Below are 16,769 nucleotides of genomic sequence, written 5' to 3' on the forward strand. Positions count from 1 at the left end.
AAGAAATCAATTTTATCAGATAGCCAACTAGTTTATCCGCTTCAACCCTTGTAACGGAAAAGATGGCGGAAAGAAAAAAAGACGATGATTACCGTGCATTCCAGGCTGCGTGGACAGAGGAATTTGCATTTGTGGAGAGAGCAGGATCTGCGGTATGTCTAATATGCAATGATAAAATTGCATCGATGAAACGGTCAAATATAAAGCGGCACTTCGATACGCACCATGCAGCACCAGAAGTCGCATTAAAAGTAAGACATATTTAATTTATTATACGTTAAAAATACTATATGGCTCTCAGTGAAATATATTTAGAAATATTTGGCTTTTATGGCTCTCCCAGTCAAAAAGGTTCCTGACCCCTGCTCTAGTTGGTGGTCACGCCTATTTGCATATGAATCCGACCGTTGTTTTCAGTCATTATGCCCCTGTATTCAATGAAATTTAATGAAAATGTTTCTAGCACAGGATACAAATCCTCTACACCAAACACGACAATTCAAAACAGTGGGGATACCTGCAGTCAGTTGATAAGTGATGAAATATTTCTCTCAATAATTAAGAATTAAGAATTAAGTTTCCTTTATTAATCCTCTTGCAGAAATCCAGTTACTGCAAATTAACCCATCCTAGCTGTGAGCTGTGAGCTAGGAGCCGTGGGCTGCCGCCTTCATGCTGCTCCCAGGGATCAACTCTTGTTCCTTTCCCATTGCCTCGGTCAGGGGCACGGATAGGAGTATAAACCCTAACATGTATGTTTTTTTTTTGATGATGGGGGAAACTGGAGCACCTGGAGAAAACCCACCGCAGACACGGGGAAGACATGCAAACTCCACACAGAGGACAACCTGGGATGACCCCTCCCCCCACCCCCAAGGTTGGTTGCTGTGAGGCAAGCCGTGAGCGCGCTAACCACTGGGCCACTGTACCGCCCAAAATGTGTCCAGATAGACTGTTTCAACTTTCTGTGACATCAGCAATGAATTACAGAATTAAAATGAAAACACTGAAGTTACTTATTAAAACAAGGCAGTGGACTCATAAAGTACTGTAGTACTTTGTGAGTCCACTTGCATTGTACTTGCATTGTACTTGTTTTACACTTGTATTGGGGCTTGCATTAAAGCCACCCAAAATAGAAAAATACTGGTGAATAAACTAAGTCATGTGATATACAGCTTATATTTTGAAATATCTTACAAATCACGGTAAAGAAGTGTCATATCTAGTTCACTTTCATACGGGGGGGGGATCCTTATCTGCTCATCCGCTGACTCATTATGACTGAAATATAAAACACAGTGGTTAAACATTGATGTATATTGTTTAAATGTGATTCATTCAACAGAGGTTCGACATAATACATAAACAAAACCCTCAACATGTCGGATTTTGGAAAGGTCCTTAACACTATTGGGGAATTTGGTTTATTCCAGAAGCTCCTTCTTCTTGCATTATGTTTTCCAAATCTTATCATGCCCTTTCACTTTGCCAGTTTGATTTTTGTTCAGTCTGACCCAGACAGACGGTGCAACACAGACTGGATCCTTAGAAAAGGTCCCAACTTAACCACAGAGGAGCAGCTGAACTTGACCCTGCCCCGGGAGCAGGATGGGGCCCTCAGTAGGTGTCTGATGTTTGTCCCAGTGGACTGGGACATTGACACCATCAGAGCGTATGGACTTAATGAGACCACAGGTTGCCAGAATGGATGGGTGTACGACAAGACCATGTACGAGGCCACTATAGTCACTGATGTAAGTTATGCTGAGTAAGTGTTGCAGAATGGTGTGTTATAGACATTCACCCTTTTGTACAAGTTCCTTTTTACAATTAGCATACTTTTCATTAACAAGCTATTTTCATCAGCTATCTTTATTCTTTTTACAGTTTGATCTAGCCTGTCAGAATGTTGATTTTGTGAAAGTGGCACAATCAGTGCTGATGGCCGGTATTCTTCTTGGTTCTCTCCTATTCGGACCTTTTGCTGAATCGTACGTGTATTTCAAGTAGTAAAAGCACACATGCGCTCAGTCTGTGCATTATCTTCAGTAATAACCAGTGATTCTGTTCCTGTTCCAGATTCGGCCGCAAACGAGCAAATCAAATTCCAGTGGTTCTTATGTTCATATTTACTGTGACAACTGGGTTGTGTCCAAACTTCTACTTATACTCTGCATCACATTTTATGGTGGGCGTTGGATACGGAGGTTTTCGAGTCAACTGCATCTTACTCGGTATGGAGTGCCTCATCAGCTCACAGATGAAAACACAATTATAAGTCTGCTGTTGTTTAGTGGGATGGCTCTTTTCCAAATGTGAAGCAATTTACTCGTAACTTACACATATAGTCAAATTAATCCAGGGCATAGACTGCTAAACCCTCAAGAATGTTACCAATGTCTAAATAAGAATCTGAAGATGTCTAAAAATTTCAATACTGTGATATTTACAGGCTGTGGTGGGTTGTCAGGGCCATCAGGGCCTTCTCTGCTGGCCCTGACAAAATCAAAACCATAATTTATTTTTCGTAGTTAAAGTGAAGTGTGCCTGAAATGTGTCTGAATGCAGTTACTTGTTTTCTCCTGGGGCTGAGCAGGGATTTCCTGTGTCATCTAATCCCACCACAGCTCCTTGGACTAGCACTAGTGGCATTGCTAGCCTTTCATTGAAGCCCAAAGCTGCAAACTCATTTCAGCTTTGAGTGACCGTATCATCAGCCAATCAAATTTTGATGTGTAGTGACAGAAAGCCCCAGGGGCACTATGGTGTATCGGTGCTAGCCCCGGTGTCATCATCAACTTTGAGCTTGAGCCTTTGGCGGGTTGTGAGAGAACTAAGGGCGATGGCTGCATTCCCAGCTACTGATGATCTTGTTGTCGATCTACTTAGTGTTTTTTGCAAATCTGGGAGGATTATCTGCATTTTTTTACAGGTGCTTTTATACAGACTAAATTACCAGATGAATTTTGCTAGTAGGCTGCCACGAGTCTCTCAAGTGAAGTGGAACTTCAACTCCACGTTGGTCTGCACATTTTTCTTATTGAACTGAAGGTGGTGCACTGATAATATTGTGGCTATACTTTACTGAGTTTGCTGAAGTTGCGCACGTGAGTGGTGAACACTACATTAACTGTGGAAACTTGGTTGGGTTTTTTTTGTGCCATGTGGTGTGCATGTGCATTGTGGTTGTATAAGATCAGCTGTCTTGTTGGTGTTGATCCAGTATAGTGATTGATACTGTATTTTGTATGTGGCTATGTTGGCTGCACTGACACCTTTATGAGAAATTTGTGTGTGTTTGTGTGTCTGTGTGTGTGTGTGTGGGGGGGGGGGTGCAGTTTGTTACTGAAGGCCCTGACTGAAATTTCATGGTGCGCTACTGGTTACAAGCATGGTATTTGTACACATTCAAACCCTTTAAGCTCAATATTTGTATAAATTTGATGAGATTATGTGACTGGAGGGGGAAATAATTTAATAAAATCAGGTTGCGTTCTTGATAATTGGGGAAAAAAAATCAAATGTGACCCACAGAATTATTAGCCAAACATCATTTGGCTTGAAACATCTTAAAAATGAAAACATAGCATAAAATCATTTACCGAAGCCGTTATCTGAAGATTAATTTCACAACCCACTTTTGAGTCATTTTCTGAGAGAGTAAAAACCAGTGGGTTTTAGCAACGGGTTGACATCAGAGTTTGCAACTGATTCTTTGTGGAGCTTAATTTTGTGCAAGAAAAAAAAAGAGGATTTCTGAACAAATGCATGAAACTTAAAATCACACATGAAATATTCTTCCTTGCAGCCACCGAATGGGTCGGAGTAACCAAGAGGTCATATGGAACGTGTATGACTCAGATATTTGGTGCAAGTGGCCAGTGTATCCTCGCTGGCCTGGTCTACTTCATCCGGGACTGGAGACTAGCCCAGTGGGTCACAGCAGCACCCCTTGCCGTGGTTGCTATGTACATATGGTGAGCATTTATCACATATCTTGACTCCAAAGTGCTCTGTCAACAAATCATGGCTCGTCATAAAGTGCCATTTTACCCATTGTTGTATCAGGTTTATTCCAGAGTCAGCCAGGTGGCTGATGGACAGAGGAAGGGCAGAGGAAGGTAAACTGCTGATTCTCAAGGTGGCGGCAGTCAACAGATGCACCGTTCCAGACTCGCTGCTGGAAAATGTACTGTCAAAGTAAAGTTCCCCTCCTAGTGGTTGTGGTTGAGGATCCAAGTTACACTTAATGTTGAATATATGCTCCTGCCTGATACTAGACAGAATTGTCAAGCCGTTACACTCCATTTCCATCTTCAGTCTGAGCTCTTCAGCCTGCCTCCCTGCCTCGGCTCTAACCGATTTCCGTGTGTGTGTGTGTGGGGGGGGAATTCGATTTTCCCTAACCAATCAATAGAGGCCAATGTATTCGCCTGAATCTGATGTAATTTTAAGCCGATACTGATGCATAGCCATACCAACATATTAGTTTTCCTCTCACGTGATCCTCCCACGCACTACGTCCTCCCGACGAAACTCTTCACTGTTAGTCCATGGGCCAGAGCCCAAAATTTCCTATTTCGGTACACTCAAGGTGGCAAAACTTACTTATAATTTTTGAAAGGATCCATGTCTGTAGATGATATTTTGGTATGATAACCATTCCTGAGTGGCAGCTGTATCACAGTTATCAGCTCATGAAGTTAACCACCCCCTAAAGTAAATTGCATTTTAGACGCTGGTGCATATCCTGGTTTAGCCTCATGGTCAGGACATTTTTTAATGTTCTATAATATTGTCTTTGGTATCATTTTAAAGGGGACCTTCTTAGCTTTCATTCAAGCCCTGTTGTGGATATTTCTCACAAATATAGAGGTCACTTGAGCTCTTCAACCCGTCAATAACACACATCTTTCTGCAATGTTTGCCTAAACTATATACTTTCTTTTAGCCCTGTGGCATCTAGGAATATCAGGGACAAAAAACACAAAAACTGGAATACTCACAGGACTGTAAAGATTCAGGAAATGTATAATATACCCATACTATTTCATTGTGTGAGGTGATTGTGAACCTTAAATTAGAAGGGCATTATTACTAAGAAACTAACTAGACCAAAGCCAGTTAGTCCATGGGTCAGACCAGATATCGATATCACCCAAGGTGACACAACTTCACTGGTGCCATTTTATTTGGTACACTAACAGAAGTAAAATAATACATGATAACCTTTCCAAAATGAGCAGCTATTTCATTTTTCTTTCAAGAAACCTGTTTCTGTGCCTCTCACGATTGTGTATTTGCCCAGATTTTTACAAATATAGCATTTCAACACCCCTGGTACTGATTAGCCTAGCTTAAACTCTGGGACAGTTCTTAGTTGGCCAACAACCAAGGATAACCAGTACTGTGTACTTCCATTCATTGTGCTAAGCTAGGCTAACGTGCAGCCAGATAGCTTTCTACTAAACACATATAGAGGAAACTGGTATCTATCTTCTTGTCTCACTCTGGAGAAGATTGTAAGCTAATTTCCCATAATGTTAGCATGTTCTTTTAATGTATATGTTAATATGATTAGTTAAAGTGGCTACGAGGAACTTTCATCTTGTGTTGATTTTAGCGGCCTCATGTGGACAAAATACAGCTGTTGCATAGCAACTAGGTAATGTATCTATTTGTGGCTATGTAAGATAAATAATGGTAATATGACGCTGGTGAAGCAAAGTAAACTTTGTTTTAGTAGTGTTCATACACCTAAGTTACATGTATTTGTTTGTATGTGGCAGGTGAAAACTGACTGAATATGGCCACTGGTGAACAAGCAAGTTTTTACCCAATACCAAAGCGCCCACGGGTGGAGTGCATTATCCACTGTTCTGATGATACAGATAAGCTGGTTTCACTAAAAAGTGTCGACTCATGGAGAACTCTGCTCAGGGCAGCTCAGATACGAAATCATGCACCAGTTTTGAAACTGGCAAAAGACATTCCTGAGGGACAGATTCCAGCAATCTACTACCATAGAAAGTGTCGCAGTATCTTCACTATGAAGCAAATTCTTGATGGCCTCCTTGCAAAAGAAAAGAAAAGTTGTGTCTCTGCTGAAGAGAAACAATCTAAGAGAGTAGCTCGACATGCTCCAAGTACATCTAGGACTTATGATGCAGAGTGCATATTTTGTCAGAAAAACAGCAAATATTCCAAGAGACAGAATACGAGAGAAGTACTGGTGCAGTGTCGAGAACTGCGAGCTGATGCAAAGATCAGGAGTGCAGCCACAAAGAAAAGGGACAGCAGAATCCTAGCCATTGTGAGTAGAGACCTTGTAGCAGCTGAAGGGCACTACCACAGGTCATGCTATAGACTTTACACCAAAGAAGAGGTTTCCAAAGGAGAGGTTGCCAGCAATGAAGATGATGATGCTGCAGCCCAGTATGAAGCTGCTGTGAATAAGGCATACAATGAGCTGTTCCTCTTCATCAGGATGGAGCTTTTTGGCAATCCTCAAGTGATGACAATGACTGATCTCTCTTCTAGACTGGTAGCTTCAATGAACTCCCAAGGCATTGCCTAAGTCAAGGAATCAACCAAGAAGCACATAAGGCGAAACCTGGAGAGTGAGTTTGCTGGAGCCTTGCAGATATTCCCTGATGAGAAAGGAAAATTCCTCCTCTATCCCGATAACTTGTCCATGAGGGAACTTGCCAAAGAAAATCAGTCTCTCAAAAGGGAGCTGCAGACCCTGAAAAGTGTCAGTGCACAAGATGTTATAGCCAAAGCAGCCATCAAATTGAGAGCAGACATTAAAAGTCAAGATGTTCCTCAAACCTGGCCGCCTGAAGTCAAACCAGAAGCAGAATGTCCTACCATTCCAGAGTCGCTCATTATCTTCCTGTACTCTCTACTCACAGGCTCAAATGATCCTGATCATGCATCCCAGAGAGTGCAGTGCCTTCTGCAGTCATTTGGCCATGATATAGTATATGCAGTGACATGTGGAAATACCAAGCCTTCCAAGCACATTGTTCTGCCATTCAGTGTCAAATCGTTGACAGGAAATGTAGAGTTGATAAACATCCTCAACCGACTTGGTCACAGTGTGTCCTATTCACAGATGGAAGAGATCAACACTGCCCTGTGTCTCCAGAAACTCTCATCATCAGGGAGTGGCATTGCCCTTCCAGCTAACATCCATCCTGGCATATTCACAACTTTAGCCTGGGACAATATCGACCGTCTTGAAGAAACTGTCAGAAGTGAGGGAACATCTCACAGAGTCAATGGGATTGCTGTGCAAGCAAAGCCAGTCAACCCACTTCCTGTCCAACCCATGCCCACTGTTCCCAAAACAAAAAGTCAGATGCCGATACTGCAGCCAATACTAAGCTTGCCAGAGAGAAAAACCTTCTTTGGGTCCTAGCACGCATGTCACAACAAGAAGAACAGTCAGTCGGCAGCTGGACAGGCTTCAACATCCTGACTCGAGGAGAGATGACGGTCATCCCCGACAATATAGGCTATCTGCCTACCATCAATGCTCCAGCGACACAAATGTCTACTGTCAACAAGGTGCTTAACCAGTCACTGAGCATCATGCAGTGCTTAGGCCTGAGGAAGATTGTCTGTGTCTTTGACCAAGCCCTGTATGCGAAGGCTGTCGAGATCACATGGAAACACCATGACAAGTTCCATGATATCATCGTTAGGCTTGGGGTATTCCACACCATCTGCACACTGCTGGCAATAATAGGAAAGCATTACCAAGATGCTGGACTCAAAGACCTCTGCATTGAGTCTGGCATGATTGCAGAAGGCTCAATTGCTGGTGTTATGGATGGCCGCAAGTACAACAGGGCAGTGCGACTACACAAGCTCCTGTATGAGGCTCTCATGCGACTGACCTTGAATGGTTTCCTGTCCTGGTTGGAAGAAACTCACAGGAATGACATGGTTCACCTGAATGAGACACTGAAGACCATTGACAGCCTTGGGAAAGAAGTCTCACAACATCCTTTGAAGAACAGCTCTTGTACACGCATCATGGATCTATTTGAAGTCTACCGTGAGTTCCTTAGAGGTGGAAATGGCAGCCTCTCGAACTTGTGGATGTCCTATTTGGACATGGTTGAAATCTTGTTGGGGCTCATCCGAGCATCCAGAGAGGGAGACTGGATGCTACACTTGGCTAGCATTCGAGCAATGATCCCATGGTGCTTTGCTTATGACAGGATGAATTATGCACGCTACCTCCCCTACTACTACGCCCAGATGTCTGAGCTGCCCATCACACACCCAGATGTGTACACAGAATTCATGGAAGGAGGCTTCTCAGTCCAACTGGGCTCCACCAATCCCTTTGGCCGAATCCCTGTTGACCAAGCTATAGAAGAAACGGTGAACAAAGACACCCAAACAGCTGGAGGGACAAAGGGATTCAGCTTGAAGCCAGGAGCTGTGACCAAATATTATCTCACAGCTGAGTATAGAAGCATGTACCTCAGACAGCTGAGAGACCTGACAGGTCAAGGCAGGTGCAAATGGTCTCATCCAGATCTACAGAGTCCAAGGATCAAGAGAGATGAAGCAGATGTCCAGTCTCTCATGGACCTTATGGAGAATAACTGGCTCAATCCTATGTCCCCTGATGAGATTGATTTGGTTAGCCTCTCCACTGGCAACATGGCTCCACCTGATGTGACCATAGATCTCTTGAGAGCTCTTGAGAAAGGAGAAGAGGCCTACCAAGCATTCCAGCAAACAAGGTTAGATGCAGACCCACCACCTGTGAAATTCCACGACAAGATGACCAAGCAAAGTCTGAAAACATTCTCCAATGTCAGCACAAAACAAGCTCATGGAAAGAAAGCACAGGATGTGGTTCTGAAGGCAGATAGAAACCTTTTCAGTCACATGATCCTGGTGGCTGAAAGCAGGAAGGTGAATCTGAAGGATGTCCTTGCCTACCCATTGGGCCCACTACCATGGGCACTGGCAAATGCTGATGGGTCCTTACGAAAAACAAACAAGGCTGCACTTGCCAGAGAGCTTGAAAAGAATGTATCTCCTGCAGAAGACATCCCAATCCCATCTACTTCCATCATTGATGGGATGAGCCTGGTCCAAAAAATGAATGGCAACAACAAAACCTTTGCACAGGTGGCAGAGTCAGCCTTGACCCAGGTCCTCCATGAGGGAGCACAGAGTGGGAGGATTGATGTTGTTTTTGATGTCTATCACCAGACTTCGATCAAAGATGCTGAACGACTGAACCGGGGTGGAGACATCACTCTCCAGTACAAGAATCTTGCAGGGGGACACCACGTCCAGCAGTGGAGAAAATTTCTGTGCAGTTCCTCCAACAAGACCAGTCTCATCAAGTTTCTGGTGGAAGAGTGGAAACTCCCACGATACAGAGCTATGCTGCATGGCAAGGTGTTGTACATGACCTGTGAGGAAACCTGCTACAAGTTGACAGAAGATGGGTGTGAGGAAGCAGCAGAACTGCACTCCATACATGAAGAAGCTGACACCCGTCTGCTCCTGCATGCATTGCATGCAGCAAATGCGGGCTCAAAGTCAGTTATCATCACAGCTGAGGACACTGATGTCATGGTGCTTTGTATTGGCTTCCAGAAGGACATCACCTGTCCCATCTACCAGAAGTGTGGGACTCAGAACCACACACAGTTTGTCGACATCACCAAACTGGCAAGTTCACTTGGAGACAGCATCTGTGACAGCCTAATTGGCTTACATGACTTCACAGGCTGCGACACTGTCAGTGCATTCGCTGGTCGAGGGAAGCTGAATGCCCTGAAGATAGTGAGAAAGCACACTTCCTGCCAAGAGACTTTTAGTCAACTGGGACAGACATGGAATACGAGTGATGAGCTGTTCCAGAAAATTGAGCAGTTCACCTGTCGGATGTATGTTGCTAATAGCAGCACTGCTGAGGCGAACAAACTGCGTTACCAGCTCTTCTGCACCAAAAGGGGAGAGGTTGAGTCCAGCCAGCTGCCACCATGTAGAGACTGTCTCTTTATGCATGTTCAACGAGCCAACTATCAGGCAGCAATATGGAAGTGCTGTCTGCAGGCTAACCCTGTGGTGCCAAGCCCTACTGAGTATGGATGGACAGACGATGAAGGCAAGCTGGCCATTTACTGGATGCGCTCCCCACCTGCACCAGATGTGGTCTTGGAAATGCTAACATGCAAGTGTGTGCATTCATGCAAAATGCCAAGCTGCATGTGCCTGTCAAATGTACTTCCATGCACAGACATGTGCAGGTTACAGACCTGCAGTAACCAAAAACAGCAGGATGGTCCAGAACTGGACTTTGAACTTGGGGAGTCAGATGATGAGAGAAACGAGCAGTTTGATGAATGACAGTGTGATGATTCTGATGGTATTACTGTGGTAGTAGTCTATTGATGCACAGGATGTTGATTCTGGACTTGGTTACCCAGAGCTTGATAACAATAATGTAACCATATTCACATATACCCATTACCCTACCCATTACCATTACATATACCCACAAATGATATGGGATTACATGTATCATTGACTAAGTATATGTAAATGTCAATGTTGTTTAAAATATTAAAATAGTTCATTACCTCACTATGGTATTCCTTTTTATCATGTATTTTGATTGTGTATTTAAACAAATGTATAGAGACCAGTTTGTGACCTAACTGGCTTTGGTCTAGTTCTCATTTAAGGCTCACTCACAATCACCTCACACAATGAAATAGTATGGGTATATTATACATTTTCTGAATCTTTACAGTCCTGTGAGTATTCCAGTTTTTGTGTTTTGTGTCCCTGATATTCCTAGATGCCACAGGGCTAAAAGAAAGTATATAGTTTAGGTGAAAATTGCAGAAAGATGTGCGTTATTGACGGGTTGAAGAGCTCAAGTGACCTCTATATTTGTGAGAAATATCCACAACAGGGCTTGAATGAAAGCTAAGAAGGTCCCCTTTAAAATGATACCAAAGACAATATTATAGAACATTGAAAAATATCCTGACCATGAGGCTAAACCAGGATATGCACCAGTGTCTAAAATGCAATTTAGTTTAGCGGGTGGTTAACTTCATGAGCTGATAACTGTGATACAGCTGCCACTCAGGAATGGTTATCATACCAAAATATCATCTACAGACATGGATCCTTTCAAAAATTATAAGTAAGTTTTGCCACCTTGAGTGTACCGAAATATCGTCTGGCCCATGGACTATGTCAGGTGAAAAGATGCGGCTGGCGACTCCACGTGTATCGGAGGAGGCATGTGGTAGTTTGCAGCCCTCCCCGGGTGGATCAGCAAAGGGGATGGAGCAGCGACCGGGACAGCTCAGAAGAGTGGGGTAATTGGCCAGATACAATTGGGGAGAAAATGGGAGAAAAAAAAAGAGTGGGGCGAAGTAAAAACCAGCTACTATGATGTTGAGTGATATTGAGAAAACCTGCCGTCTAACGCTTGACAACAAACAGCTTGACAGTGGTGTTTGTCCCCCCCCCCATAGCGCTGATTGGCTAATTGTTATCCCCCTGTAGCATTCATTGGATAATCGCTTTTTCAACCGAGAAACCCCCGTTATGCCCAATGCCAGACCAAAAATAATCAGTCAACTCAGTGGAGTGGGTGGATTCAAAGGTCTGGACCCAGGCAATATATCCCCATCAATTTAGGTGAAAATTTCAAAACAATATAAAGTATTGAGAGGTGCATGGTGGCCACCTAGGAGGCCCATACCTAAAACCTCTGTCACTGAGAATGCATTTATCAGTACCAGTGGGGCAGAATTCCCATGCATCATGGAAAACCTGGAAATGTATAGACTAGTTTTCCAGTCATGGAAAGCACCTAGAAAATTATGAAATTGATAAAATTGTCTTGGAAATGTTATTTGGGTCATGGGAAATTGTAAAGTTAGGTTATAAAATTTAAATTTTACCCGCTATGATTGCATATATTTTATAAGTTTTTAGCTGAGATTTCATATTGCTACAGCCACTGAGATGACACATTAGTGCTTGAAGTTTGGTGGTTGTGTTTTAGTGATCAGCCAGAAATTATACAGTGCTTCTAGAGACTGTTGAGGCTTCCACCGATAGTTGATACTGAATAATATGACCTTCTGTGAGCAATGGCTGTCACGTATAGGCCTGTCCAAGCAGAAATCATGGAAAATGTTCTTGAAAGGTCCTGGAAAATGATTTCTAAAAAAGAGTGGGAACCCTGCGGGGTTGGTGACAGGGCAGACCTGTATGGAGCCGGTGGTGGTGATACAAGTAGGGTGGGACTCTTGTAAGTGATCAAATTCACTTGCAAGATAGTGGTAGGTGGAGGATCTTTGTATGTGGGCATGGAGGGGGCTGGTTCTGGAATGCCAGAACTCATTGTTGAGCCGTCTGGAGACGTTGTGGGCCTAGTTCAATAAAACATCTGGGAGCGAAGGGGTCTGCTTGGTAACCTCATTTATATACTCACATGGGCAGTCTGTGGTTGTCACAGTTTGGTAGCCAACTAAGCCATTTAGAGCCGGCTTTATGGAGATTCATGACGGCACTGCTTGATATCCCCTCTTTTTAACATAAGGGCAAGTACGTGAAGTTGTTTGCTGAGCTGTGCTTCTGAATATTGCTCACTAATTATCAGAAAAAGGGATCTAACATCAGATCCTGTGTATTAATGAACAAATGAAACTTCCTTTAAAAGCGAGGAGATTGTGTGTATTAACCCTGTATATATTTTCATTCCAAAATAATGAAATTAAATAATACATCTAGATGGCTCAGGAGAGACCTGTGGAGAAAGGAGGTGTAAAAAGTCTCATCAAATCCCCAGTGCTTAGAAAGTACTTCTCCATTTTAACACTAGCATGGTAAGTTACACTCGCAAACTATTCACATGAAGTTGTATGATCAAACAAGGTTGAAAATACAATTTAGATGGCAAAATGAAACTAACCCTACAAGATACTTTTTATTTTGTCATAACTAATAGTTATCACAAATAACAATTAGAGATGTCCTGACTGTTAATAGCTAGTAGCAATAGCTATTAAGTATTAGTCACTAATTAATACTGTAAGTGATTTTTTATTTTTTATTTTTTGGCTTGGTAGTGTTGTATTCATCCATTTTATTACTAACACATGCCTTTTCTTTAAAAATCCAAGGTTTTCATTGAACCTTTCCTTCTACTCCCTTACATTCAATGTGGGGAGCTTTGGCCTGGACATCTTTTTGACACAGCTTATCTTCGGTCTCACTGAATTACCAGCTCACGTTATTTGCATCTGGCTGTTAGAGGTGGTGGGAAGAAAATTATCCCTAATGGGTACCCTTCTGTTTGGTGGCCTGCTGTGCATCTTAACCCTAGCTGTTCCACAAGGTAATGTTCAGACACAACATGTTCAGACACAACATTTAAGGAATGAATATAAAGTGTTTGTTTACCATATGTGTCACTGCGCTATTCTTGTTCAGGTACCGCCATTGCTGTCACCATATTAGCCACAGCAGGACGCGTTTTTATGAACTGTGCAGGATCCATATGCAATATCTATGTTCAGGAGCTGTTTCCAACATCCTTCCGGTAGGTTCCAGGTATCCCAGCTCATTTCCAGCCTTTATCATAGTGACAATTGGGCAGACCTTGCCACAGGATTTACATAACACCCTTATGGTTTTTACAAAGAAATCAGCATGATCACCACCTTAAAATACGTTCCAGGGAAGCCTGTGAGGGAACAAGTCCGTGTCAAGAGTGTCTGGATTTGTATTTGCTGTCTGACCCTGGTGAATGGTAAAATGATGTGACGACACCCGTCACTGAGAAAAGTTAGCAAACACATATCAAAAGTTGAAGCTAAGTACAGAGAAGGATATATTCACGTTGACCTTCTTCGTTCAGTCTTTTTTAGTTTAAAAAAAAGCAATTGAGCTTCCTTTTATTTGCTTCATGATTAACATTTCTTTCTAATGGGTAGATTTTGGCCCGTTTGAGCCCTGGATGCTGATGTGTTTCCATCTCGTACAAAAACAGCTTTTGAAGCTCAATTACTTTATGACGAGAAAGTGATGGTATTCATGGTCGATTTTCAGATCCTATTCATAGTTCATTGAGATTAAATGTCCCCTTTTTAGAACACTCATATATTAAGATATATGGGGCGTCCGGGTAGCGTAGCGGGCTTGTGTTACCTCCGGCTTGGTCAGGCGTCCCTACAGATACAACTGTCCGTGTCTGCGGATGGGAAGCCGGGTGTGGGTATGTGTCCTACTGGCCGCTGCACTAGCGCCTCCTCTGGTCGGTCGGGGTGTCTGTTCAGGGGGGGAGGAGGAACTGGGGGGGAATAGCGTGGTCCTCCCACATGCTACGTCCCCCTGGTGAAACTCCTGTTAGGTAAAAAGAAGCTGCCGGTGACATCACATGTATCGGAGGAGGCCTGTGGTAGTCGGCTTGGAAGAGCGGGGTAATTGGCCAAGTACAATTGGGGAGAGAGAAAAAAAGCGGGGGGCGGGGGTATTAAGATATATGACTGAGGCTGTTACAGTTTTATCTTTATGCTCTATTTTATATTACCAATGAGTTTCTGTCAGAAATATTAAAATCACCCAAGGGCAACTTGAAATACAATGATTGATAAATGTAAGAACAGTGCTGACAACAACTATTCAGACTGATTTATTTTCCATAAACCCCGAAAAGCAAAAACACCGCTGCTGCTTGTTAAGCAATATGTTTGTTGCTCTGTAATCACATCTGGATGGTATTTGATAAAGCAGGATCAGCAAGTTAGCCAGATAATTTCGAAAAATGAATGCAATAGCTTGCTGAATGTTGCCCTTCAGCAGCAATAGTAAAGATATATTACCAAATCAGATCCCCAAACCTGGCTGCACAGAATCAAATCAATACCATTAGGACACTGCAACACCCTTTTCACAGTTATCTGGCTAACTTGCTAATGTCGCTTTGTGAAATACCAAACAGGTGCATTCAACATCCACACAGAGGACTATTTGTAACCCAGTTTTACTGTGGTTTGAAGCTGCACTGCATTACGCTGTGTTTTCCTATCAGACAAACGGCCTCAGGTTTAGGGGCCATCGCCACCAGAATTGCAGGGCTGTTGGCCCCGTCGCTCAACATGCTGGCTGTTTTCCACTGGGCCATACCCACCGTTGTCTTCAGCAGCCTGTCGATGGTCGGTGGTGCCCTGGTCTTCCTGCTTCCTGAGACCAGGAGAACGGAGCTGCCCGATTCAATGGATGAGGCGGAGGGAAAGAGGTAAAACACGCTGCTGCTGCTGCTGCTGCGCTGCTCGAGCATCTTGACAGCTGAGCAGCGCTGTCGGTCACACAGTCAGCGTCCCTGCAACTGCACGGGTCAAGTCGAGTCAGGTCAAGCCAGAACTTATATATGGTGTATTACTACGGAAGAAGTGTCCGAACACACTTTACACACACTTATTTTTAAGGGAAAACAGCGAAAAGACACAATAAATTAAAACGACAAACACCAGAAACAAAAATATATTCAGATTAATGATAATGAGAAATTATGGCCTGATCTGAGATATTTGAAGAGAGTTTATTTGGATGCTAGCTTTGGTTTGTATTGTAACGTGCATGGATAAGTGGACACGTTAGCCCATGGCTAACGGGGCGGACTCTGTGGTCGAGCGGTTAGCGATGTCGCCCGCGGTGCGATAAATGTGGGTTTGCGCCCCGGCTGCGGCGGTTCCCGCGGTTGCCCCCTGAATTTGCTACATTGGTTTACATTACCAAACATTTCAGTGTGATGAACCTCACTTGAACTGTTAAATATGTTATTTCTGAATATGTAAGCAGATATCATGATATATATCAATGATTGGGAAAAATTCTGCAAAATCATCATCATAATACGTTACATAGCACCAAGCACTATTTCAGCTGTTGGTGGACCAGACAAATGATTGTAAAGTAAGCTTTAAAACCGTTTTTAAGTATTGACGTGAATGTTTCGAGTGAGTTAGCCGCTGTGATCGGGGGATTGGCGGTTCGAGTCCCCGTGTTACCTACGGCTTGGTCGGGTGTCCCTACAGACACAATTGGCCGTGTCTGCGGGTGAGAAGCCGGATGTGGGTATGTGTCCTGGTCGCTGCACTAGCGCCTCCTCTGGTCGGTCGGGGAGCCTATTCGGAGGAGGGGGCGGGGGGAGTAGCGTGAGCCTCCCACGCGCTACGTCCCCCTGGCGAAAGGTGAAAAGAAGCAGCTGGCGACTCCACATGTATCGGAGGAGGCATGTAGTAGGGTAGAGGCTATTCCCATCGATGCAGAGAACGGTCAACTGAGCATGCGCAAGTACTCGTTGCCTCCGTTGTTTGGGTAGGTTAAGGTTAGGGTTAGGGCGGGTGTCTGACTTTCCGTCAGTTTGGAGGAATCCGATGACGACTTTATAGTTCCGTGTCTTTATTTCAACGGTGACGGTTACAATCATACAGTAGCTAGCTCCGCAGTAGTGACGTGTCTGAGTGCTAAACATAGACTGACGATTATGTGGTTCCCCTGCGTCCTCATGCGTCAGATGGACCAATCAGCTTGCAGCTAACTTCACAGCCAATAGGAGTGCTTGTATCACATCCTTATAGCCAAACGGGCTATTATATTCTAGAGAATATTACATCCCCCTTCTTAAGAAATTGAAATCAAACATTAGACACCCAACATTAGTAGCACGTGTCCTCTGTCAAACATGA

General features: G+C 43.6%; 1 protein-coding gene across 1 annotated transcript; it reads left to right on the forward strand.

Annotated features, from left to right (window-relative positions):
* Positions 1–1,382: 1,382 nt before the first annotated feature.
* On the forward strand, positions 1,383–15,320 carry slc22a13a (solute carrier family 22 member 13a). Its single transcript, XM_056292696.1, has 9 exons — positions 1,383–1,757; positions 1,891–1,994; positions 2,083–2,237; positions 3,812–3,980; positions 4,072–4,192; positions 12,808–12,902; positions 13,200–13,414; positions 13,510–13,618; positions 15,110–15,320. The coding sequence occupies exons 1-9, from the start codon at positions 1,383–1,385 to the stop codon at positions 15,318–15,320; spliced, it is 1,554 nt and encodes a 517-aa protein (XP_056148671.1).
* The last annotated feature ends 1,449 nt before the right edge of the window (positions 15,321–16,769 follow it).

Source organism: Lampris incognitus, chromosome 14 (genome assembly GCF_029633865.1).
Source record: "Lampris incognitus isolate fLamInc1 chromosome 14, fLamInc1.hap2, whole genome shotgun sequence".
Lineage (NCBI taxonomy): Eukaryota > Metazoa > Chordata > Actinopteri > Lampriformes > Lampridae > Lampris > Lampris incognitus.